This window comes from Toxorhynchites rutilus, chromosome 1, assembly GCF_029784135.1.
Source record: "Toxorhynchites rutilus septentrionalis strain SRP chromosome 1, ASM2978413v1, whole genome shotgun sequence".
Classification (NCBI taxonomy): domain Eukaryota; kingdom Metazoa; phylum Arthropoda; class Insecta; order Diptera; family Culicidae; genus Toxorhynchites; species Toxorhynchites rutilus.
Genome location: NC_073744.1, coordinates 68,396,663 through 68,424,339, shown reverse-complemented (window position 1 = coordinate 68,424,339; position 27,677 = coordinate 68,396,663). Strand labels below are relative to the sequence as shown.

The 27,677-nt window shown below is 41.7% G+C and overlaps 1 protein-coding gene across 5 annotated transcripts in view; it reads left to right on the top strand.

The window, feature by feature from the left end:
- LOC129763408 (probable serine/threonine-protein kinase DDB_G0282963) overlaps positions 1-16,694 on the top strand; it is a 480,711-nt gene extending 464,017 nt beyond the window's left edge. For all 5 annotated transcript variants that reach the window (XM_055762442.1, XM_055762444.1, XM_055762445.1 and 2 more), the window contains 2 exons: positions 13,082-13,367; positions 15,834-16,694. In XM_055762442.1, the coding sequence (XP_055618417.1) occupies positions 13,082-13,367; positions 15,834-15,989 (442 nt within the window). In that variant the 3' untranslated portion in view covers positions 15,990-16,694. The remainder of the gene's footprint in view (positions 1-13,081; positions 13,368-15,833) is intronic.
- Positions 16,695-27,677: the final 10,983 nt, after the last annotated feature.

Here is a 27,677-nt window from a genome sequence, read left to right as displayed (position 1 = left end):
TTAGGACCTCTTTAACAATATTTTCTTGATCTTGAAGATATTCCCAGAACAGAGATAACCTTCTTTGAACGCTACAGATGTTCAATTTAATTATATTTTTATTTTCTATCATTGAACAAGATCTCACAACCTTCTACATACAGACGGTTGTCCGAATCCCATTCACCACAAACACGTTCACAAAATCATCATGTCTTTTTCTTCTAATATCGTGCTGTTCTTTATGATTAAGAGATTTTCACATTATTGAATTAACACGTGCTCCGATACATTTCGTAGGAAATAAAGAAAAAATATCACAGAGAAAAACCTAGCTCATACATTTCGATCGAATTGACTTGAAAACAAAATCTATTTTATGGCCATTTTATCTACACGCGCTATTCTTTCACGTTCATTTGTTTCGTTCTAAACATTTGAGTAGGAGATTCCAAATCGCATATTTTCTAGAAACGATTCCTTCTTGAACAAATGCGTTGCTCCTCCACGATGTATTTAAGTCTAAATAGAAACTATCATAAGGAGAATTGAGAAACATCGCAATCGCATTTATTTTTTTATATTTTCCTTTATTTTTCATACTTTCGGGCTTATGTGACATTTGGATAAAAAAATATATATTCAGATGAACCTTTTTCTTTTCAATATTATAGACGTTCACTATGATGTAGTAATAGCTATACTTTCATATTGACTGAAATTCAAAATTGCTTGAACAGAAGAACTGTTTCTCTGCTTTTTATTCAAATTTAATAATTCTACCGTTAAAAAGTTACTCATTCTTCCTCATAGAATTTATTTCTCTAACAAATAATGTCGATTTCAAACTTACTACACGACAATTTATATTACAAACATATTTGCTGAATGACTGTCATTATTAAGTAGAGACGATTGGGCATAATGGTAACATCCATACCTCTCACGCAAAGGTCACGAGTTCAGTTCTCACTCCCGACATTCTGCCAAAAATGGAAGTAAAAGTGACGATCCAGCTAAAAACGTTGAAAGTCACTACAATAGAGGAAAAAAGACTATCATTATTGAACTAAACAACGTTCCTGTCGTTCGCCTTCGTCTATTATTCCCTTTTCCCATATTAACATTTTAGGTGGGAAGAGCTCTTTTACGAGTTTTAACGGGGGATGACACGTCTAACGGATCCATTCTTACAATCGAAAAATAACACATTTATTCTCATATTATTTCGAGCCTTTCCGATTTCGAAGGAAATTTTAAAATTAATGTTCATAAATAGAAGTTAGGAGTTATTTGTATTTTCAGTTTATCATAACAAAAAATACGACCGGGATTTTAAAATGACTACCTATTCGTATCGATGGGGCACGCACTTGCTGAGCAGCACTTCATATTGCGCGAAAATGTGAGAAATAGTTTGATTATGGGTTTACTTTTAAAATACAATAGTAATTTGGACATATTTTCCATAGATTGACAACTTGCAAAAAACAGTTGACTGTGTATTCAGGCCATCATGGTTGATGCCAAAAAGAATTTAGTCTTCACAAATTATATATTTAGAGAGCAATTTCATACCAAATTCACTTGCCGCTGTCCCAGCTCTCTTTGATTTTTTTAAAACTTTGTTCATAAAATGGTAACTACCCGAAAATGCATTTTTTTCGGAAAAATATATGACGAATTTCATGCCAATTCGTCTAGTGTGTTGGCAGCACCATTTTAGATAGCAGTGAAACGTTGTGGGTTTAAAGACATTGGTCATTTAAGCAACTTAGCCTACATGAAAGATTCAAAAAATAATAAGAGTACTTTTTGAAAAGGGCCAAATTTTTTTCTTAGATTTGTACAAATTTTAATTTAAAAACTAAAACTCTTCAAAATTCTGGTCAAAGGATGAAATGTAGGAAATTGTTAGAATTTTCGTAAAAAAATACCTTTTTTTTAAATTGACACTGAAAAAAAATATTTCAAAAATTGAAATTAATTTTTATTAAAAACGTATTTTTTTGGAATTCTCAAAAAAAATTATAATTTCCAACAAGTCACCCATTCATCGAAAGATGGCAACTTTTACAGGGAAAAAGTTTTTCACTTTGGATATTATTTTTGAATGCATCTCATTTTTTCAGATTTTTTTTCATTCTCAGAAATAATTAGAAGGTTTTGGCGACCCTGAATAGGGCCAATGGTTTGCGTATTTTGAAGAAGCAGTTGAAAATAGTTGATTGATGATTTATTCTTGTCCTCGACAGAGCAATATACAAACTGACCCGGTGGGTTCTTCTGGTTGGCCCATCTGGTGTGTATGATGTTTGAAACTCATACACAAAAATCTATAAATATAAGGCCCTTGTCAGTACTATATCTAAATATTTGTACTAACGAGTATCATTCTTGAATTTTTATAGCAAGTTGTTTCTCGCTGGTTATAATTTCGTAGTAAATTCATTTTTGTTTTGCGGCCCGCGTCACCATGCCTGACATGTGTTTGTGGCCCCTCTAAAATAAAAGTAGAACTTTTGAACCGTTCTTTCGCTCTTTCGTTCTGCGGTATCAATATCGGTACCAAGAACAACATAGAATGTTAGCTGGAACCCAATATTCATAGGCGAACATTCATATCTTAACATTGATATCGTTGGACATTTTTTGATTTGTATGGAATTTATATTTTTTAAATCACGGGAGAAAAGGTATTTCATCTTTGAAAGTCGAAAACTGTATGTAAAATTATGTTTATCAGCCTACAGTAGTTTATGAATATGTAATTTGATTCGCACGAAATATGTGAAATTTTTCATATTTTCTGTTGGGACCAAACATAGGTTCCATAGATGATCGTGTTTCACAACTGTTCCATAAAAAAACAGTAACAACTTTTTTCGAATTTCACAAACAATCAATCATACAAACAATCATGACAACACGTACACGTAATAGGCCAAACAGTGCATTGTCAGAAACGCAAAAGAAGATTTTTCGTTTACCTAATTCATGAAACGTCCCAACTTCCTCCAGATTTTTTCTGTTAAAAAAACTGTAAAAATTATGCGGAATTGAAAAACATCAAATTGAAAATATACAGCTTTGCTTTTAAAACTGCGAACATTCAATTCAATTTTTTACTCAAAATTGTGTATACATCAACAAAATAAGCCCTGAGTTACATGAATTTTACTTGCAAACGACAATATCGTTGTATTTTTAAGATTTTTCACAAGAGTTCTCGTTGTATTTATCCATTCCATCCAGCACAACCTACTTTCCACATCCATTCAGTTCAACTGTAATCATTCGTTCGCAAACAGTGCGTTCGGTGTCAGTTCGTACCCAACAGTTCACTCTCAATCAGTTCCCTAACAAACAACTCACTCGCGAACAGTTCACTCTCAATCAGTTCGTTAACAAACAGTTCACTTGCAAACAGTTCGTTCCAAAACAGTTCACTTTCAATCATTTCGTTCCCAAACAGTTCACGCTCAATCAGTTCTTTCCAAAACAGTTCACTCTTAATCAGTTTATTCCAAAAAAATTGACTCTCAATCAATTCATTAACAAACAGTTCACTCGTGAACAGTTTGTTCAAAAACAGTTCACTCTCAATCATTTCGTTCCCAAACAGTTCACGCTCAATCAGCTCTTTCCAAAACATTTCACTCTTAATCAGTTTGTTTCAAAACAGTTCACTCTCAATCAGTTCGTTAACAAACAGTTCACTCGCAAACAGTTCGTTCCAAAACAGTTCACTCTCAATCATTTCGTTCCCAAATAGTTCTTTCCCAAACAGTTCACTCTCAATCAGTTCGTTTCAAGTCAGTTCACTCTCGATCAGTTCGTTAACAAACAGTTCACTCGCAAACAGTTCGTTCCAAAACAGTTCACTCTCAATCTTTTCGTTCCCAAACAGTTCACAGCTCAATCAAGGATGCCACTTTTCCCATCGAACCTTTGGATCAAATCTTTGTTTTCGTTTTCTAATGTAAACTCTAATATACCGAAGAAACTTATTTATTATAATAACGAACAAGCGATCAATAACTCTTCACGCGTCTCAACTTAGCAGCAATGTCTGAACACATCGTTAAAGTCATTGGAGTTAGTACATTCACCGTCTATTGACAACAAAGCAATCTGTTTAAGCAAGCTTGTCCCATCGTTAAACGCAAAATAAAGTTCAACTCATCAATCAACCTCACTGGATGCCACACAAATGATAACTTGCAGTAACAGCTTCAAACTCACTGTAAGATTTGGAAGTTTGTTTTTTTTGGAAGTCCCACTTCATGAAGAACTTAAAACATCCAATGCAGCCTACATAACGCATTGGCATAGTCCAGGTTAATTTAGGCGGTCTTCAAATGCCCATGGAATCTTGGTATCTCTAGCAAACACTCGCTTTACGAAACTTCGTCGGACAACTTTTCCAGTTATGGAATCGATGTTTTGAGTTCATATGCATATATGAATATAACATATGTCGAGCTTGAATTGCTCCAAAAATTTCGGCTACTCCTTTAGAAAATTCTGACCGCTCTTGTAATCCCTGATGAAAACCTTCGTTTCAGCAGCAAAAGAAATTGCCAGTACATCGAGTCTGGTCACAACGTTACCTCGAGATAATTCCTTGGGTTAGTAAACTATTCTGCGCTAGATCTCTTCACGATGTACATCACACCAGAAAAACAGATAACACAGAAATATGAAATCACAAACTGCTGGTTAAAGAGACTGTACTCTTGACCTAGTTTTCACACGAAACTTCAATGGTTGTGATCAGCCCATCTTAGTTCGCATAAATTGGTTCCACTGCATTATGATGAGCACTCTATCGGGTTTGCGGCAACCGTTTGCTCAGAAATGTATCTCAGCGATGAGTTAAAACTATCAAGAATGAGTAAACCGATTCAACAGTTTCAAAGAGTGTCACACACTGTGGATTCTCAGCAAAAGCATGTTGTCCTCATAAGTTCAATGAATGGTCTACAAACCGTATGAATATGGCTTTTGTGTTCTGCTTGACAACGCACAAACCTAAACTCCTCCATTTGGTCCTGACATTGTTGGAGCGTTGACGAAAAATTGTGAACTGCACTTCCTGAAATCTAAACCGTCACTCTCCATTTGATGGAGCTCTATCCACTATCATTTGTTCTCATGGCATGACAAGGTATCTCCTTATTTCTCACGAAGAATTGGATCGTCTCAGAAAGCGAGAATTCTAAGTTTTTATAAAAATACAAAAAAAAAAGGTCGTATTAGGTTATTTGTACCCCTAGTCGAATACTATTGGGCATTCCGTAACCTAAATTACCGGTGAAAATGATCATTGTTTGATTATTATTGGAATCTGAGTCAATGGAATAAACGCGCGCATACTCCGTCATGCGTCAAACCATGAAATCAGTGTGTTGAGTTATCTCGGCGAATATTACTGTATCGATTTATTCCTCCAAACGCTGCTAAATCATAAACCTTGTCAAACAATCGGTACCGATAGTACCACTATTTGCTACATCATCGTGTAAAAATGTTTGATTAGAGATGTTCTCGGCTGCCGCTCCCACCCCGCGGTGAAGATGGAACTATTCATCAACCGTTACGCAATTAACGGGACTTTCCAGCTGTAAACCGTTGCGCTTTTTTCTGTTGTTTCCACAATAAACAACCCAGCAAATAGTGATAAATGAGGCTGCGGTTTGTGGCAGTATTATAACATTGTTTCCACTTTGTATTTGATTTTGCGCTCTCCGTTATTCATATAAATTTTGGAATTTTGGAAGCTATGATTGTTATCTTCAAACTAGCGTGTTATCAGAGCTGATTGAACCGTGACATCGATCTTGGACCTGACAAGATATTCATCATCGGTGGTCACATTTGTGAACGTCCGACCTCGATGAAGGTTCAACGTTACGTTTTCACACACCCAACTACAATAATCTGGGCCGATAACTATGAACAACGTCATCCAGTTACGCACCCCAAATATTCCACCATAGCGGTTGGAAACATAGGATGGCAATGGAATTGCAACACGTGGAATGGCATTGCTACTATATGCGAAACGTCGTTGAAGCTGATAATTGCGTTTGGACAATGTAAATGATTACGAAGAGAGCGCAAGTCACCCCGCTGTCGTCAAGTGGTACGTTTTATGGTGATCATAGCAGTGTACCTCCGCCGCCAACATGGGAATTATTCTCACACACGGCGTGTTATCATCTGACGGCGGTCTGGTGTGATATCATATTACGGCGGTGAGCGTTGGACACCAATTCGAAACCCAGTAGCATCCCGGAATCTCGTCCACGTGAACTGTGAAATTGTTCGAACAATCTGTTGCAAAGGTGTTGATGATGTTGACTTGCGTTTTTTTGTGTAATTGCGGCAGAATGATTCGCCGCATGTTCTACACGATGGTGTATATTGGGAGTTCGAGGCTGCTCGACTGTGGTTGTGAAACGATTGCGTGCTCCTAGCTATACAGCCCCAACGTGGACACCTCCACACATCAGCACTCATGTTGGCGTAGTTCATCGCATCGTGCATACATCGGTAGCTGTGTAGTTAAGCAATGTTTAATTAGATTGAGTCTGCTAATGAATTCGCTCTGATCGTTCATTGTTAAGGGGATACACGGTAGGAGGGTGCAACAGCTGTTGAGCTCTGTCACTTTTCATATAGGATGTAGTGGAAAATTTTCCCCTCACCGGGCTCGGTTTGGTTACACTAGCTGGATCTGGAAGGATTTATCCATAATCGAATATCTCCAAACGAGAGGGTGCTTAGCTTAGCTTGGCTGTCAGATGATGAAAATTTCCCCGAATACTAACATGACGGAAGTGAGTAACGTCATTATCGGAATTTTTGAGAAAGATACTAGTATTGATACTTATCAACGACGAATGGGGTCCAATTCAGTCGGCTAATAATCGAACAATGAGATCTACTGACAACTACCGGCTTTCTTGCAAATCAGATGACTCATATCTGAATGGACCTTGTGCGCTGATGACTTGTGCATAGTCGACCGAGTAAATGTATGCAGCTATCGGTAGTAGTCGCATGAGCTGCGTACCACGCTATGGCCACGGGCTCCCGCTATTGTGACTCATGCAGCTGTACATTTGGTTGGTTGTGGAGCAGGTTTACCTTCAAGTATTTCTGAGCGTAACCGATCCGAGCTTTGGTATTGCTATCGCATGCGAGGGTTCTTTTGGAGAACGGAGTTTTGAATAGGCAAAACACCACTTCCCCCAATTACCCATTATTGTACCATTCGCGAGAAACGGAAAAAAAACCTATAATTGTCCGATTGAGGGTAATAGATTGCTAGCGAATCTTTCTGAACTTGGCATCTTGTAGGGATATGTACGCAAAGTACAATGAAACTGGTTAGGTAACCCTGTGATGTCAATTATCGGAGGCGATAGCGAATGACGGCATTGTATTGGGTCAAATGGCGCAATGACACATCAATTGAACATTACCTTAGTTGTATGTTTCGTTTCATTTGTCAGAAGTTTTTTTTTCCTCTCAGATAATGTTGTGCCACTAGACAGGGGATTGCTCATCCATGTTCGCAACTAGGTAATTCTGAGAAGGAAGCTTCTGCTCGGCTCATCAGTCAATCCGTTCAAAACCAAAAATTAACACGACACACTGTTTTCCGGTAAAACCACCTTTCGCTTCAGTGCCGAAAGAGCGCTACGGTATTCTGGAAAGCGTCATTTGCATCACGACAAGACGCAGTCAAAACCACTCGAAATGAACACGAGGGCACTGGCGCTTCAACTCTAGTTGAGCTCAAATTACTCACCCGTGTGAAACCCGAGGAGTAATCCCGAAGTGCACGATCACCGTTTGCTGCGTGTTAATTGGATTTTTTGTAGTGATTCCATCGGAAGATAGATGATCTCAGCACTCCGAGAAGAGATGGTTAGCGAGATGAATCAGTAATTGTTTTGGTTCCTTTTTTCGCGTTACCGCTGTCTGATACAATTTTTTCGGCATATATGTGGGACATTGGACGGTTTGTTTGCGATTCATATTGAGTATTGGCAATTTTTCGCTAAGCGATTTATGTCTTATCTGCTGTGTTATTTTCTGCGTTACTCAAATGAATGGACGTTTGTCTGCGCGGAACAAAACAACAGTCCGCCATGACGATGAAGTGTTTGCGTAGAAGGCTAGCAGAAAAACATGTTTATTTCTTCTGCACTGCTACTACAGATGCAATAAATAATATCTTGGAAGAGTACATTTTCGACGAAATCGGCTGACGTTTAGCGAAGCACCATTCACAGTTTATCCTTATCAGAGAGCTGTTCGTTTACACTCGAGTTGCCTTGAATCGTTAAACAGCTGTTTTGGAATGATGGTGGCTTGATATTTTTTTTTTGCTTACGCGAACTGTTTCACAGTCGCAATTCATAGTCAGCAAGATACAACGCGGTTCATTATGGGCGGAAAGTGTGTTCAAATCTGTCAAAGCCCTCATCATCACGGAGAAATTCTAGCAAAGATAATTGCCACACAAACAGAGCTGCTATGCCGCTACGGGACAGGAAACGGGACTTTAGACTGTTTGAACGGTGCGATCGTAAAATAATGAAACTTGGTTTGGTGTGATGGTGAGAGCAGTAAACGTTGTCCGGTTAGTGTTGGTCTCAATATCAAGCGCTGCAACGTTCCTTCCTGTCTATTTTTCTCAGTCTCTGCAAAGCATTGAAATGAGGCTGGGTTGCTGAGGAAATCACTAATGTGTAGCGTGATCAGAAAGCAACCGTTTTGGATGCAGGGGTACGGGTGGCTTTCACCGCCCCAGAGCATGAATGCGTGAAGACTTCTACGAATTCGATCGACCTGAACATTGAACTTGAAACGGGTAGCATGAAAATGCATCATCGCGTCAATCTCAATGGTTTATGTTGACAGAGCGTGGCATCAAACTGCTTCTCTGCATATATGAAATTTGTTGAATAGTTTGCAAGAAGAATGTGGGATAAAAAGTTCACATTTGAAAACATGACTTTATTCTTCACTCTTCATTCTACTTTCATGCGACTAAATTCTAACTGTGAGTGTCGATGTTCCCTCCTACTCCACGTACAAATCGTCATTCACAATTTGTATAGCGAGAATAGATGAGAAAGTCTCAATCAAGATTTTTTTTTCCAATCCGCAACAAAAAATGCTGCAACACCCATTCTGGGTAACGTGTGTTGTTTTCTGTTTTCAAAACTCATTTCCAATCCCATTCAGATACTAAACCCACCTATAATGGTTTCTTGAAATTTCGTTTAAAATTTCTTGTAACGTTGGAAACTATTCCTAGAGTAAAATACAACCCACTTTTTTAAATACACTAGGACCTCGATTATCCGTGAAAGTGAGTTCCATAGTGATTCAATAGGCCTTCCCGAAATTTATCAGGGAATGGTAGGCTCTTGATCCTTCGTTTTGGTGGTGGCTTTCACATTATCTGACTACTGGTATAGTACAGATGGATAATTAATGGATTTTGTATTGACAAAACATAATCATCATGTTCAAATACATTTTTTTCGCGTTTGCACCCTCAGTTTTAGTCCTTAGCCGCGTTATCCGCGATGACTACCCAACTAACAATTTCCCATCAGTGTGACGTTTTTATGATGGTTTTATTCAGCTCTATACTTATTAATGTATGAACTAATTGTCATCAAATCCTCTATTCAAGCCTTGTTCAAGCAAATTAGGAGAAATTATTAAGCTATAGCAAATATTGTTTGTTAAATGCAGTTTAAAGTCAATTAGAAAAACGTTTATTCAACTACAAGGTGTGGTGGAAACGTCTATTCGACCATATTCTGATTTGATAAGCTCTACTTAGACTGCGATATCGAAGAAGAACTTTGTCTGACTGCATTATTTCTTTCTATCAAATTTCTATAAATAGAATTAGTTTTTTAGCTTGTTAGAGTCTTTTACAGCTACTAGATAAAACTTGCGCAGTTTCTGAAAAAGAATGTAAATGACCAATATTCAAACTTACGACATTTGCATCGATGATCCTCTATAAAACCACTTTCTGCGTTAGAACACTTAAAAATGTAATGCCAAGCAGTCGAACATGAGCTTAAAAACACTCGCAGCAAACGTTTATTTTAGTAGTCTGTCATGTATTGTACAAAAGCTGCTTTGAAGTTGAATAAACGTTTTCAATTCGTTTCTCTGGCATATTACCCAGGTGAACATCGATGGTTAAACAAAAGCTTCAATTTGGTCTAAATAAGCTTCTATACAACGTATAGTTCAGCATATTGTCTTATCAAGCACTCAATACTGTCGTTCGACCATTATTAAACTGATTAATTTTATTACAGATAATCATCGGTTCGTTTCGGTAGGGGAGAGTGTAAATAGTCCAATAAAAGATATATTTCTAGCTTAAACTGTGTCTGTTCAGATTTTTCATGAGTTATCCAGCATAAAGCGTATTATCCAGCTAAATATAAATGATTGGACAAAAGCTTAAATTTGGTCTGAGTAAGCTAAGACCCAAAAGGTCGATTTTCGGCCAAAATTTTTTTTCGAGATGACACCAGATCTCGACGTTTCGTGCATTTTTAAGTCATTTGGCATCGAAAAAAAAAATCTATTCTCCAAATTTCTTTTACTCCTCCCTTGGAAGATTTTCGAGGATCAAAAAATCAAAACTTTGAGGCACCCCTAAATCATGTCCGATCGAGCTGAAACTTTGCACAGATCATTTTTTTGGGCCAATAAACAAAATGTACATGGCCGGTTTTTGAAATTTGACCATTTTCGCTGCCACCTTAATGTACACTGTTACAGCTAAAATACTAATGAAACCCCAAAAGGAGGGGGGGGGGTGGCTTTGGAACGTAATTCACTCATAAAACGTAATCACACAGTTGCGCAATATATTGTTTGTTCACATTTATTGAAATAAACTTTAAATACAAAATTTATAAACTTTATAACAATATAAATTAGAATAAACATTGAATAATCTATCAAACATTATTCCAAATTAAGTTATGAATTATAGTTTTCTTTAATATGATTGTGAAGAAATTTGAAGACGTTTTTTTCGTTCCATGTGAAGACATCTGAAAAAAACACCTGACATCCATGCACCCATCTCTGTTTTTGTGCAATATTTCACTTACGGCAGCAATATTTCGAATGTTATAATGTTTTGAATGTGTTCAGATTATTGCGTATACAAATTTTATATACATATCGCTTGGCGAGTGTCCAAATTGATAACTAAGCAATAAGCCAATTTCCGTGACGTTACTGATATTGAGTTTTTCAATTTATTCCCACAATATACACTCAAATAACTTAATCCTACGTCAAAAATAGTATAGATTTCCGTCTAACAAACATGCAGTTAACCGTTTTACTGCTCTCCGGCACTTTCACCAATAGCGCTCAACATCGTTTCGCCATATTCGCTTCAACTAATCCCACTCTCAACTGTTAAAACAGTAATCACTCACCCTCTTATCGCTGCCATGATATAGCCAAACGACGCAATCAAAGCTTCGCAGGGCCATAAAGCCTTTTTTCCTGGCTGTGCCAGCAGCAGCAATTCTTACAAATGCCAAAACATTGCCTCCATAACTGGCACTATCAAGATCGAATCCGCTGTAGCCTCGCGGAATCTAGTTCTAACCTGTTTCCAGTGAATGGCGAACGAAAAGCGCGAGGTGTGTACTACCTACCACCAGGTGATTCAGCGTAAAGGTTTGCATACTAAACATTTGGCTCGAAACCACCGCGTTTTGGTCCGGCCTGCCGGTCAGTACGACGTTTCGCATTACCGGAGCTCGAGCAGAAGGGGGCTTTGATTCTAATCGCCTTGTGCGCGTTATTGTTACGATTGGGAACTACTCTTCGGTGTCCGGTTTTGTTTGCGCACCCCCCAAGTGAATGGAAATAACCTATTTCAATCCGCGGACGATGATTATTATGATGATGAAGGTGATGCGTATTCTCCCCGAGAAAGGGGAAGCTCACGTCAAAGATCGAAGATTGAGCAAACGGATTCTACGCCATAGCCGTGTTTTCCTCGCTCGTACGCCGTTTTGTTAACTTCCATCAACCCTCCACGGCGGGACCCCTCACCCCTCGCCCCTCGCCCCTCGTCCCTTGTCATTGGTGTGAGATTACGTTTCAAAACAAACCCACCGTCTGTGAACGTCATATGCGCACACATGGTGGTGTTTGTGAATATATACCGCCCCATGTCGGCGGCGGGATGTGTGTTTGTGTTTGTGCAATCGTACCAGCGAACCATCTGTTTGGTGCTATCGTGTTGCTTTTCTTCTTCACGGCTGTTTGTTTTGCTTGCGCCTCTAGTGATTACATTCGGGTTTTTTTTCGCAATTCGGCTCCCATTCGGGCGCAAACATGTTCGGCTGATATATAAAACGGCCACAACGAAGCGAACCCGATTCATGTTGAGTTTGAACCGTTGAAGCAAGCAGTTGTTTTTATTCTTCTGTCGTGTGCTCTCGCTAAGCTAGAGAAACTTCCGCAAAGCTGCTTGCGGGAAGAAGAGAAAAGAAAAAAAAAGCTAAAACAGTGTTTTATTTGAAGTTTTGGGGAAAAGATAAGAGAACATTATACTGTGCAAGAAGAACTATTGAAACATAGTAAACTGTGAAACGTGTCAGCGTGAAGTGACAAAGTTTTCTGTGAGCAGTTCTAAGAAACTTTTCTTCCAAACCTAAACAGAAGGTGGAAGGAAAGATTGTAGAACGTGGGCCAGTTTGAAAATGATTGAAGAACATTGAAAATCTTCGTGGGTTCTAGTCAGCAAACTACTACTGGAGATTGCATACTCTGCAACCGAGCGTCTGGGACGTGTGAAACATTGTGATAGCCAAGCGAAACCGCAAAATAAAAAAAAAAAAAACCAACCAAATTACTATTATTCTCTTGGAGAGAAGCAGCCAAATTCTGTGATACTTTACATCGCTCGCAAAGCACAAACTCATTTTGAACAAACCGCCAAAATTATCAAGCTCAAGAAAATGGTCGGCAGTAACGGAACCCTAATGACCATGCGTCTCGTCCGCAGCAAACTGAGAAAGCGTGAAGAATCGTCCGTGAGTCCAGTGACGGCGACCAACGTGGAGGCGGCCCCACCGTCGCATCACCACAATCCTAGCAGTAACAATAACAACAATCATCATCATAACCACCACCATAGCAGTAGTGTCCACAATAACGGCAGCCAGCAGCAGCAGGAGAACGGATACTCGGTACCAACTCCGGTGGCATTCCGACAGAGCCCGTCCAGTGTGTGGGTGTTTCCTCCGCTACCACCGCAGCCCAACCTTTACAGCTACAACGCCAACAGTCAAGTAAGTACCCAATGCTTATTGCTTAAAATGGGCCCTAATTTGCCTTCCTGAAATAAGCAAGTTTGATCCAGTCTGCGATGGGGGCCTCCCTTAGCTCAGTCGGGGAAGGTGCAGCTACAGAGCAAGACCACGATTTCCCTGGGATTATGGCCACACAATCATGCGAATGGTGGCTTATAAACTATTAATTTCAATATCTGGGGAAGTGTATTAAGAAAACTAAATTTAAAAAAAATGGGTGGGTTACATCTTTGATATAACCGCAAGGTTGACGGGGGACTACCGTTGACTTAGTAAGCATTTGTTTGTATTGATTAAATTATTGATTGAATGAAACAATGTTCGAGTTCTATTGAATTCACCATATTTGCTTTGTAAGTAATTAGTTTGAACATTTGCCATGTAAGATCAATACATGCATTGTAATAGATTATGTTCTTCGTTACACGTAAATTTGATAACCGTCTTTTTACGTTTGATATGATGCCTAGGACCAAGCCAAAACATGTTAACGGAAGAATTGTCAAACGATCATTGTATTTCACATTTCCCTCTGAAATTATTGTATCTATCATGTGTACGTACTTCCCGAACCGCGAAGTTGCTTGGTTTGATGAACTTCAGGCACTTTTGAAACAGGGATTTTTATTTCCTCTTCTCTCTTTTTGTTCAATTTCAATTGAATTATTCTATCAATCACGATCAGTAATAGTTGTTAGAGTACTCCAGCTCCGTGGTGAGCAAGAACCAGACGAGTAAAAGGAAACTCAAAATCATAGTGACCGGTACCTTGAAAGAGCACCTCAAGTGCAGCCTATAATCTGTAATTAATCCTTTATGTATGCTTACGGAACAAAGAGTGATGAAGGCCGACGAAACTGTTGACCTTTTTCTTTGAAATTGGAGACGCTTCTCCAGCAGACTGAACCATTCTAAGAATGAGAACCTTCAGCGAATCAATTCCCCCTTCACAGAGTTAAAATATCCAGTTCACTGATCCTTGACTTCCTACAGGGGTCGAAGCGAAGCGCTGAAGTTCACTGCACTCCTGTGGCCGGCCAGACATGGCCTCTGCTGCTATTGAACTTCTTCCGCTCGCCTGGTCGCGCTGTTTTTATTTCGCAATTGCCTGCCCCATCTTTTCGTACGCCAACAAGAACGCTTTCTGTGTTAAGCATTCCTGTTTTTCCCTTTTTCGATTCTCACTCTGCACTCTCGTATGGCCGTTTTTGCGTTCGTTCGCTGTCCTCGAGGAAGATGCGAACGGACCAAGCCACGCCGCTTGGTAGCAAGAGTGGAAACAAGATTCCTCCTCTCGTGCGCTCGATGCTTGATCGAATGAAATGAGTTTGAACCGAAAATAATGGAATAACCACGAGGGGAGAACGAATGGGAAGACTGAATCAATTTCTGTTGATGGTTTTACTTCTCACGAGGCACGAAAGAGGGTAGCTCATGTTGCTACCAAAACGAAACGTAGCGCTTAGCAACAACAAACCCCCGAGCAGTCTAATCTCCCACAAGATCTGGGTCGTCGAACGCTCAAAGAGAGCATGGCGGCGGGTGCGCAGGAAGCACATTCAATGGTTAATTGTGTTGGTTATTTTTAAACCACTGAAATTATAGCACGCGATACGGTGCTTCAATAGGACAACTCGCATAGACTGCACCTAGCGCGCGCCCCTATGTTAATCACACTAGAATACCATTTCATAAATGAAAATAATTAGTTTCGCCTTCTAAACCCGTCGGATCTAAAATTACTAGCGTTGATTAGTGTCGGAGCACTGTGGGGGAAGCCCACAGAACCCCTTCAAAAAAGTCCAGCACTTCATTCAAGGTGTTTGTTTATTCAAAAGGCCACCATACGAGATAAATATGTAGTTCTTTGTTTTGCTTCACCAACCAGGAACAAGAGCATCGCTCTGTCGTCGAGAATTAAGAATTGATGACAGCAGACAGCTCGCACGAATAAGTAGTTCCGCGCTCGAGCGCACCTTCTCCACGAGCGTCGAAGATTAATGTGTTCCACCTCCTCCATAGGAAATGATTGCTTGAAATGTTAAACAACTCCATGCTCCAGAGTTGATGTATCTGTGCAAGCGTTGCGATCGATACTTTGAACACGAGGTCGTTCATGTTTGTGTGCATATAGCTTCCATTCGAAATGATTGGTGCTTTGCAGAAATTCGCCTTCACCGATGCGGAAGAGCCGTCTTTTGTTGGCGGCGTATGTTTAGCCAAGACACATTTTGTCGGGTGCGTAGAATTAGGGCGGCTCATTTGCCATTTACGCTTGTTTCCAAATAGGAGTCCGATACACTGCAGGGTTTACAATGTTCAAGATTCAACCGAAGGAAGGCAAATTCGGTGCACTTATGAAATCCTCACCACTTCTCGTCCTATAATCTCACATATATCACTAACGTTTTGTTTTCTTCACTCTTTCTTTCTCTTCCTGAACAGGATGCGTTAGTACACAACGATAAGACCGGCTTCAAGGGTCTGAAGCGACAGCTGTCCGGCCGCTTCAAGCGGCTAGTGTCGCGAAAATCGCACGAACCCGCCCCAGCGATACCGCCCGAGCTGAAGCCCCAACTGAAGACCATCTACGTTTATTAATAATAATGATAATGATCATAACCAGAGAGAGAGAGAGTGTATCAAACAACAACACGGTAAAGTGTAATGCTAATGTTTAGTGTTCGATTTTTTCCACCCCGCTCGGATTTTATTGAACACAACGTGCGCCGTGCGCCAAGAGAAAGTGAAAGATGCAACACATCTGTATGCACGGGGAGAAAGGTGCGATCCAAGACAAGGAGAGTAGTTCGCTGCAATGAGTCATTCATATGTCGTATTTTCTCGTGTTACAACAATCTCTAACTTTTTTGTCTAGACTTTTTTTAAGACCCTCAGTGAGAATTTTGTATTTTTTTGATGCAACCGACTATTTTGAGTACATCATTGAAATTGATTTTATTTATTACTATTTTCCGTATTTTTTTAAATTGAAAACATTGATATTGAAAAAACCACTGTCATTTCTATAATTTTTTTCCAATCATGATGCACAAAAACGGGAACAGTCAAACTAATTGATATTGATCCGCCATTCCAGTTCGTGATATGACGTGTAATCAATGGTGTACTATATTCGAACCCAAGATAAACAAGTAGTTAACATACACACATACATACACCAAGTTCAAACGTTTCAAAGAGAAAAGTAATTATTATTATTAGTGAACATAGAAGAAGACTGACACACAGACACTTTTAAGGCGAAAGCGAAGATAGCAAGGGCGAAAGTAGAGTCGTGTCACCTACTAACGCGACTTAAAGGAGATAAGGTGTAGTGTTGCAGAAAAGCAGAGATGATCTACGCACTAGGGGATTGCCTTGTAATTTGTACAGCTGCTGTAAAACAACAACAACAACAACAACTATCGCTCAACCGCTCTGAAGGCCGCTCGCTCAGAGCCAGGATAACGAGCGTAGTATTTTCTGTCTACCTTATATTTTGATTTCCCTTATAATTCTGCAGAAAACTCTGTTCTGTTCGTGTAACAAAAGCATAGTATTTCCGATTTTTAACTTATAGACGATTCATTTTAAATCCTAATTTTAGCAATTCATGCGTAAAATCTATATTAGCTTAAAAATAAAGGAAAAAAGCAATAAAAACAAAAGAACTAGGGAATAGTCAGCAGTAGCAGAGCAGGATAGGCTCATAGTGCTTCTAATTTCAGCAGAGAAGAAACGAAAGATATTTATTCTTAGCAGAAATCAGCTACTCTTTTTTTATTATTATCGTAGGCAGTTTATTGTAGCGAATTGAAGAACTATATCAGTGGTATGAATTAGGCAACTAGAAGCGTGCAAAACAGTGCTGCCAGGTGGTTTAATCGATGCTTAGTACACACGCACAACATCAGCAAGTAAAAAAAAACAAGATTCCGGACAAATCCATGCGGACACGTAGAACAAATAAGAAGCCAGCCACTGCAGGAGAATTAAGGCTAATAATGAACTTGTAATATAGTAGCAAAACAGAGTGAAATCGATGTGTGGGATTCGGAAGCGATCGCGCGAGAGACCAAGAAAAAGGAAGTTCACTCACATTGAGTGCCGCCAAATGAGAAAGCAAGAATTCAGCTAAAAGTCCCTGCAACATAAATGCCCCCACGTATTTCTATTGTGCACACAGTGCTCGGATGCTCGATATCACAGCGTTCACGCTGTGTTAGCTGCGATACGGCATCTTTGCGCCGAGGGCGATAGCTGTAAAGACGACACAAAATGAGATAGGTGTATTTGTGTGAACGAACAATTGTATGAAAATTGTAATTTAAATAAAAGCGATAATTTGAAACAGAAGGAAACTGTTTGACGCAACTCGCAATATCACATCTCCTCAGAAGATCTCTTATTTAGGTGCTGAATACAAATTACGTAAAGCTTAAAATGTGGTTTTTGGCAACACCTGTGTGATAGTGATGTATAGCTGCAAAAACTTTTGTTCCATATGTCGATAAACATATTCAAAAAGACGGCTGAGAGACGTAGCACTACACCAAGGGCTGTCTATTTCAATAATTTATCGAATTTCGAAGTAGTTTTCCTGTGTCTTTTAGTAAAATTACATCCCCCATTCATCCATACAATATCATTCCCAAAGAAGTAATCCACAAATTATACTATGCTGCACATTTCGTATAAAGGCAACAGAAATTCCCGACGGCGCCAGTGGTTGTGTGGTTAGCGTAACAGCCTCACAATCCGATCGGCCTGGGTTCAATCCCAGCTGGCGTCGTTGGGATTTTCTGAGGCGAAAAATCTCTGGTTACGTCTTCCTTCGGAGGGGAAGTAAAAGAAGTTGGCCCGGCTCATGAGTTGTTGAGTCTGATAGGTAGGAACAGGTGGAGTCGCCTCCCTGTTGTCGGTGATTGGCACTAAAGTGGCGGAAATAGGCCGACGAAAAATAAGCGAAGATAAAAATAAAAAAAAAAAACAGAAATTCCGAAATCGAACAAATTTTGGCCTTCCGTTTTCAACCGAAGAACACAGCTCTCACTGTTGGAAAATTAAATTTCTTCTTCCTATCCGGCTTGCAACGTGTTGTACTTTGACGCCACTGTTTAACCCGGAAGTAATGCAGGACTTCGTGAAAATTGAATAATCGATCGGAAAGTGCCCAACCACCAATAACACTCCTAAATTCACACAAGCTCTTCCCCGACAAACAAATGAAAAAATCATTATCCTTTTTGACGCAGTACTACATCTTTCATTTCAATACGGGTGTGTTGTTCGAAGTTCCGGAAACCAGAGCATCACATTGGAGAAAAAAGTTTTTGAGCGTTAATGTGTATGCAAACCGAGTCGATAGAAGTTTTGGTCGTTAGCTCTATTTTACTGTTATAGACACCGAGCAAGTCGATATCATCGACCAAGTGAGAGCTTCATGAACGAATTGTAGTAGAACCCCGATTATCCGTTGAAGGTAGCTCTATACTAATTCTGTATTATTTAATTTGAATTATTTATTATTGTTTCGTCTTCAGTAAAACTCGTACAGACTACTCTACCTAATATTAAGCTGCCAAAAAAGTCCTGCGGTATTTTTTTTTTTAATTTTCATTTGTTCATAAAATTAGTTACAATCATCTGTTTTAAGTCGAATATGCGCCGTTTTGTTCGATGACTTGTTCCCAACGAGATGCCAACTTCATAATACCCCTGTTATAGAAGCTCGCTTCCTTATTGGCAAAAAACTCGGATAGCCAATTTTCACAGGCCTCTTTTGTGGCTAACTTCTGACTACCTAGTTCGTTCGCCATGGACAAAAACAGGTGGTAGTCACTTGGTGCAAGGTCCGGACTATACGGCGGATGCAAAAGAACCTCCCATCCGAGCTCCCGGAGCTTCCGGCGCGTCACCAAAGAAGTGTGTTTTAAAAGCAATTTTGTTTGTCACCGAATCAAAATATATACTTATTTCATTGAAGGCTCATAGGCAAGAGTCCAGAGGATCGTTGAAGCCATAACCGATTCGATGTGCAGGTACAAAGATGAACTGTGTGGATCTTAACTGCCGTGATGGGACGTGAAGAGGAATATTTCCTAAAAGTTGAGGACAGTCAATGTTGCTACGCAGTAGGTCGAAGATCACCAGTTGCTAAATGGCAGTGCGCCTCGCACGTAATGTTTCCATACCGATCAACGTGCTGTCAGTACGCAGACAGATTGGAAGGGTCGTTCCATGGGAGATTCCGCAAGGCAAATCGAGTGAAGCGCTTCTATATACGTTCGATTCTGATGATCAGCGATGCGTGATTTTTTATTTATTTATAATGATACTACATCCCATTGAGAGATTAGATCTTCTTCACAATTTTTCGCCAATAGTCCCGATCCATGGCTGCAGTTCTCCAACTCCCGGCTGCACCGATTCTTGCCAAGTCCTGCTCCACCTGGTCCAACCACCTCGCTCGCTGGGCTCCTCTCCTTCTTGTTCCTACCGGATTCGATGCGAACACCACCTTTGCAGGGCTGCTGTCCGGCAATCTTGCAACATGCCCTGCCCATTGCATTCGTCCAGCCTTGGCGACTTTCTGAATGCTGGGTTCGCCGTAGAGTTGCGCCAGTTCGTGGTTCATTCTCCTTCTCCATACTCCGCTTTCCTGTACACCACCGTATATTGTTCTGAGCACTCGGCGTTCGAAAACTCCAAGCGCTTGTGAGTCCTCTTCAAGCATCGTCCATGCTTCGTGCCCATAGAGAACAACCGGTCGAATTAGGGATTTGTACATGGTACACTTCGTAAGGGGTCGGAGTTTGTTGGACCTCAAGGATTTGCGGAGCCCATAGTAGGCTCGACTTCCATTGACAATGCGTCTTCGAATTTCACGGCTGTTGTTGTTGTCAGTTGTTATCAACGAGCCAAGGTAGACAAATTCCTCTACCACCTCGAGCTCGTCGCCATCGATCACAACACTACTACCAAGAAGAACTCTGTTGCGATCAGTCCCTCCTGCTAGCATGTATTTAGTCTTAGACGCATTGATCCCAAGCCCAATCAGCTCTGCTTCGTGTTTCAGTCGGGTATACAAGTCGGCTACCGTCGCATGTGTTCTTCCGATTATGTCCACGTCGTCGGCGAAGCAGATAAACTGACTAGACTTGTTGAAAATCGTGCCCCGCATGTTGAAGCCCGCTCTCCGCATAACACCTTCCAGCGCCACGTTGAAGAGCAGACAGGAGATTCCATCGCCTTGTCGAAGTCCCCTGTGAGTCTCAAATGATTCCGACAGCTCACCTGAGATCCGCACATTGCATCGCACACTGTTCATCGTTGTCTGAATCAGTCTTGTCAGCTTTCGGGGAAAGCCGTGTTCGTCCATGATCCTCCATAGCTGTCGTCGGTCGATTGTATCATATGCGGCCTTGAAGTCGACGAAGATGTGGTGTGTAGGGACCTGATACTCGCGGCACTTTTGGAGGATCTGCCGCAGTGTAAAAATCTGGTCCGTCGTCGAGCAACCGGGCATGAATCCGGCCTGATAACTTCCCACAAATCTACTTACTATTGGCGATAGGCGGCGGAAGAGGATCTGAGACAAAATTTTGTAGGCACCATTCAGGATTGTGATGGCACGATAGTTCCCACAATCCAACTTGTCGCCTTTTTTATAGATGGGGCAGATTACCCCGTCCTTCCTCTCCTCCGGTGGCTGTTCTGTGTCCCAGATCCTGACTATCAACCGGTGCATACACTCTACAATTTTTCTCGGACCTCCCTTGAAGAGCTCCGCTACGAGGCCATCCTTACCAGCTGCTTTGTGGTTCTTGAGCTGATTAATGGCCTCCTTAACTTCACCCATAGTCGGGGGTGGTACGTCGTCGTTGTTCATTGCACCGGTGTAGTCCTCCTCAACGCCGTCTAGGTCTCCTGTCTGCGCGCTGTTCAGGTGTTCATCGTAGTGCTGCCTCCACCTTTCGATCACCTCGCGTTCGTTCGTCAAGATGCCTCCTTCCTTGTTTCTGCACATTTCGGCCCGCGGCACAAAGCCTTTGTGCGAGGCGTTTAGTTTCTTGAAGAACTTCCGCGATTCTCGAGAACGATAAAGCAGCTCCATCTCCTCACACTCTTTCTCTTCCAGGCGGCGCTTTTTTTCCCGAAAGAGATGTTTCAGTCTGTATCGTTCCACGTTTTGTCGAGTCGCTCGTTGCAGCATGGCTGCGCGTGCTGCATCCTTCTCGTTCAGGAGCGCTCGGCACTCGTCGTCAAACCATTCGTTCCGTTGTCCTCGTAGTTCATACCCGATGACGGTCTCTGCTGTGCTGCTAATTGCTGATTTTAAGGAGTTCCAGCATTCATCGAGGGGAACAGCATCCAATTCGTCTACCCCCGGTAACGCAGCTTCAATACGCTGCGAATATGTTGCAGCAACGTTCGGCTCCTGTAGTCGTCGTAGGTGGTACCGTGGTGAGCGCTGGTGTCTTATGTTATTGACGACTGACAGTTTAGAACGCAGTTTGACCATCACCAGGTAGTGGTCTGAATCGATGTTAGCGCCACGATAGGTTCTGACGTCGATGATATCCGAGAAGTGCCGACCGTCGATCAAAACGTGGTCAATTTGTGTTTCTGTTTGCTGTGGTGATCTCCAGGTGTAACGGTATTGGAGGCTGTGCTGGAAGAAGGTGCTACGTATGGCCATGTTCTTGGAGGCAGCGAAGTCGATATGTCTTAGGCCGTTTTCGTTGGTTCGCTGATGGGCGCTGAACCTACCAATTACCGGTCTGAATTCCTCCTCCTGGTCGACCTGAGCGTTCAAATCACCGATGACGATTTTGATGTCGTGTTTCGGGCAGCGATCGTATTCACGCTCTAGCTGCGCGTAGAATTCTTCTTTATCGTCATCGGTGCTAGCTAGATGGGGGCTGTGGACGTTGATAATGCTGATATTGAAGAAGTGGCCTCTCATCCTCAATCTGCACATTCTTTCATTGATCGGCCACCAACCAATCACCCGTTTTTGCATCTCCCCCATCACGATGAAAGCTGTGCCCAGCTCGCGTGTGTTGCCGCAGCTCTGATAGGTGGTATATCCACCATGGAACGATCGCACCATCGAACCTTTCCAGCACACCTCCTGCAGCGTTACGATGTTGAAATTGCGGGCTCTCAATATTTCCGAAAAAATTCGGGTACTCGCAAGAAAATTGAGAGACTTGCAGTTCTATGTTCCGAGTTTCCAATCTCTAGTCCGTGTTCTTTGCGTAGGTCTAGTCCGATTGTCCTGCCTCGAATTTCTTTGTGAATTTTCCTGTGCGTTTTATTTTTACGGATGGCTTGCAGGGCCGCACCAACCCCCTGTCTCGCCGGAGGACCGTCGTGCACAGCTCTTTTCAGAGTCCCCGCTGGCACGAAGACAGTGATCAGCCGCCCCTAACATGGGGATCAGACGCTGTTTTGAGCCGCACCTCCATGGTGAACAGACGCTCGGATAGGCCCCCTTCCCTGTCAGCATACGACCAAGATCCCACCGGGGTTGGTTACCCGATCTTCACTATGGTTACTCGTACCCCAGCCGGTACCACGGGGAGGTAGGGATAGGAGTTACTGGACCGGAAGCTAAGGACCACGAATGGGGTCTATTTTATGCCTGCAGGTACGCGAAGTACCGATGGTACGCTTAGTCCAGTCATTTACCAACCAATGCGTGATAAGGTGCCCAAAAAAGGTACAGCATATTCCAGGATGCCTCGGACTAAAGCGCAAAATTAATTCTTTTGGGAGTAGATGTCGGTGAACTGCCAGTTGGAGCGTCGTATGTAGCCAAGAACCGTAGAGACTTTAACCGTGATGAGCGCAACGTGTTCGTTGAATCTCAACTTGGAGTCAGTAGTAACTACAAGATCACACATTGTGTAAATTTGCTCCAGTGGCACAGATCCAATGTTAAATTGATGTTCTACGGTGTTGATCCTACGGGTGAACGAAATCACCTTGCATTTTTCCACGTTTGCGTTGCACCACAGTAACATATCGTCAATGTCCTTTTGAAGGACGAGAAGGTTGTCACGATTACTCGTTACACTTTAAGGTCATCAGCGAACATTTGCTTGAAAGATGAAATTCAGGGACACAAGTCGTTAACGTTCAGAACAAATAACATAAGCCCGAGCCCGCTTCCTTGCGGAACTCCTGAAGTGATTGAGAAGACTGCCGAGTGCGCAAAACTGATCGACACAAAGGATTGGCGACCGGTCAAGTAGGAAAAGATCCAATCAACCAACCAACTTGGGACGAGTGGCTCTCCACAAGCAATCGAGAATTTCGTAGTGAACCTCTAATCCACGCAGTTCACACAAGCAGAGCATGATCTGCATAACAGAGGAATTAATTATGCGGTTCCCCCCAGAGTGCTCCGCTTTCTGATATAGTCAATAATATCGAAAGTGCTATCCAGTATGACCATGAAGGGTACAAATCGGCAACCCGTTACAATGTTAAGCAATGCATTTCACGAGTTGCCGACAAACAGAACAACGTTAATGGATGTCCTAATTTCGATTTCGACGATCAGAATGTTGAAAAGTCGTGATGTTATATACTCTCGTGCCGATAAGGAGAATGCTGTTGTAATTATGGACAAGCAAGATTACAATTCACGTGTTCTTGACATGATCGATGCTGGCCCATATGAAGAAAGTAAGTTTAAAAATGGAAACAAAGAGATTCCCTCAATGGCATGATCAAGGAAGCCAACATCGTTAGATAAAGTGTAGCACGGCTGATGGCGGAGGACAAACTCGAAAGAAAGTTTCATGTTCCCAACCCGATGGTGGCATTACTGTACTGCTTACCGAAGATCCACAAAAACCCGGTGGGAATGCGACCCATCTCCACAAACATAAGAACGCCCACTGAAAAAATGACCGGGTGGTTAGTAAGGAGATGAAGAAATATCCTGTAACCCACTGGAAAACTGTGAGAAATTCCGTGGATTTTGTCAAACAGCTTGAAGGATTCAAGGTAAGGCGCGGGGAAAATTTAGAATCGTTCGATGTTGCAACCCTTTTCCCTAGCGTACCCGTCGTAGAAGCTTTAAAAAGCCTACGCCGACACGTGCGCCACATCATCACATCGAGGCTCACCTTCTTGTTGCCGAAGTGTGCATGAAGCAGATTTTTTTGCATTCAGGAGGCACATTTATTAGCAAACGTTTGGTTTAAGCATGGGTAGTAAACTTTCACCTCTTCTAGCGAATGTCTTCATGAGCGATTTTGTAGCTGAGATTGAAAAAGATAAACTTTTCCCTCGAACAAGGAGACGATGCGTAGATGACATTTTTGCATCGGTGAAAGAACGCTACCTAAGCAAAACGCTCGACATGCTGAATTCCCGACACAAATCAATCACATTCACGTTCGAACAGGAGGTGAATGGAAAACTGCCTTTCCTGGACTTGGTGGTCACCAGGAAAGAAGACAATACGCTAAAATTCGGGAACTACCGCAAACCAACTTCAACAGGCTGTTTCATAACGAGTGACTCTAACCATTTAGGCGTGCAAAAACAAGCGGCCTTCCACTCCATGGCACATCGCCTCTACAATGAACCCATGGAAAAAGAAGATTTCGCAGAAGAGAAAGAACATATTTATAAAGCGGCCACAAAAATGATTACGGGAAAAAAATTGTGGAACTGATTCTCCGAAAACATCAACGCAAGAAATACATTACCCTGCTGTATACATCGGGCAAACTCGTCGAAAAGTAAAAGTACGCATAAGGTAGCATAGAACAGCAGTAGACAACAGCAAACCTAATCAATCAGCAGCAGCGGCAAACACCACCAGCCTTGATCACAACATCGATTGGACGAAAGCAAAGCTGATAAAATACGTCCGAAAGACTTCATACTTTAACGCATGGGAATCAATGTTCATCAGCAACTCCCAGCAACCGCTCCCATTACATCGTGTTTGTTGAACTTGACCGAGCTGAGAATTCAGTAACTTGTCTCTTCAATCTTCGGACGACTACGCAACACGTACAAAGACAACAAGTAATCAGTCGGACATTGTCCCATAGATGGGCAGCTTCGCGCCCGAAACCGAAACCGGTCGACATTTAAGGTAAATTTTAAACCGTTTAACATAGTAAGAACAATAAGTGTTTTGTCTTGTCTCGCGCCGCGTTTTGATGCGTCTAGGTCATGAAAAACTCTCATGACTTCACCTGGAGATAAGTTCAAAGTCAGGATATTCAAGATGTTCTCCTGGATGCGATGAAAACTTGCAGCGTGCAGAGAAGGTGAAGTTGAGTTGTACACTGACTGAAAGAAGCTCGCAAACAGATTAGTGACATCGTCTGGGGAACTGTATTGTATCCGGGATGTGACTTGAGCGATGTGATTTCACGTACTTCCAAAATGCCGATGGATTTTGCTTCAGATTCGCTTGAGTTCGTTGAATGTATTCTTCGTAGCTGGACCTCAATAATGCGTTGTAGTTAGTTTCCATTAATCTGAGACTATTCGTGTCGTCGATTGATCTAGAAGCATTTGTGTGACTTCCGTAGTATGCTCCGTAAATTGCGAAAATCGGGGGTCCACCAGGGTTGCGAATTGGCTTCACGACACATAAGAAGGAAGGAGAGGATAGTTGCACAATCTGCAATTCATTACAGGTGGAAGAGACACATAGTCAGAGACGTTGGCAGAACCTTAGAGGGTGTCCAGGTGCAAGACGAAAGGTTTGTGATAATCATCAGCTACCAATAACGGGACCGGAGGCTCAAGAAGATTCGCAATGTCCGGTTCATTGATGAACGCCAGATCAAGAAGTATGTCGTTCGAATTTGAAAGCAAATTTTTGAATTAATCTCTAAGTCTGCATCGGTTCGGTGAATGTCAATTCCTGTTCCGTAGATGCGTTTGATGGTAAATAACCATTCATGTCCTCCTCGAAGGTTCAACTCAAAATGGGAGGTTGTAGTCGCCTAGATTCCTAGATCCCTCCATGATCCTCTATAGCGCGTTGGTATGAGACGTATAGAGAGCCGGGCTGGAGAGGGGGCGCGAAAGACTAATACGCACAGCCACTTGCTCAAGATGGCCACAGTTCTCGAGTTCTACAGTAACGAATAGTTGAATTTTACCACAAAAGTACACAGTCTCCTTTATAAAATTAGCTAGTAGCTCGATTGCTGAACCTATAATCTGCCGGGTCAGGTTTCAGTGAGACCTAGAGCGTCGTAGTCACAAGCAAGGCGGTATAATAAGGTGGAACGTTATGTCAGAATTGTTGTTCAGCCATTACTTGAGTTCGAATTGACAGCGGCCAAATGAACGGCTAGCGTTTCCGAGAAAGAGGATAACAAATGGCATGCAATGAAGAGTGCATACCGCTATGTGTTTGTTTGTTTACGCTGGTGACATCATTGTTGTGTTTCGGTGACTGCTGCAAGTTATTGTCTTCATTGCTGTTTTACGGGACGTGAGGGTTGTTGCCGTTGTTGCTGGGATTGGCAATTCAGTGATTGTGGGAGCTGTGCTAGTGGGTATATGAAGGAGCCACTACCGGCGGGCTTGTACCGTACTGCTTTTATTTCCATTTGCTTTGATCACATTAGTCGTTGACGACCCATTACGATTGAGTGAGCGCAGCGGTACGGTTTGGATATCCAGGCATGTCGTTTCCCGACGACTGCTGCTTCAACTGGAGACTCACCTGATCGTGCGGGTTGTGAGACACAACAGCTAGTTCGATTGAAACCGGTCCAGCGTAGGTAATTGTTGGTGTGCAGAAAACGCTATGTAGCATAAAAAATTATAGGAGGTTGTGTCCAAGTTACGACCGCATTGTTCACGTAGAACTACGCTGTTATTTTATATATGTCGCTTATTCATACCTTCGGATATTATTCTATAATGCTGTGAAATTTTAGAAACAACTGCTTAGTACAATAATCTCTGAAATGGTTTCTTCATTGTAGAATCAGTTTACGATAACTGATTGATGATTCATTCTTGCCCTCGCAGAACAATACACTAGCTGATCGTATGTCGCAATTTATTTCATGTCAATGCATTAAAAATTTACCTCGAATGCTATTCCGGTGGCCTTTTTCGCAATTGACATAGACTCGGCTACAGTCGATTATATACATGTTGCACCAGAACCATTATTCCACATCTCATAACTACATCAATATATCTTTGACACCGCATGGAAACAACAACAATGTCAACACTTGCAAGTATCAAATATCATGCTACATGTTATTTAGTGTT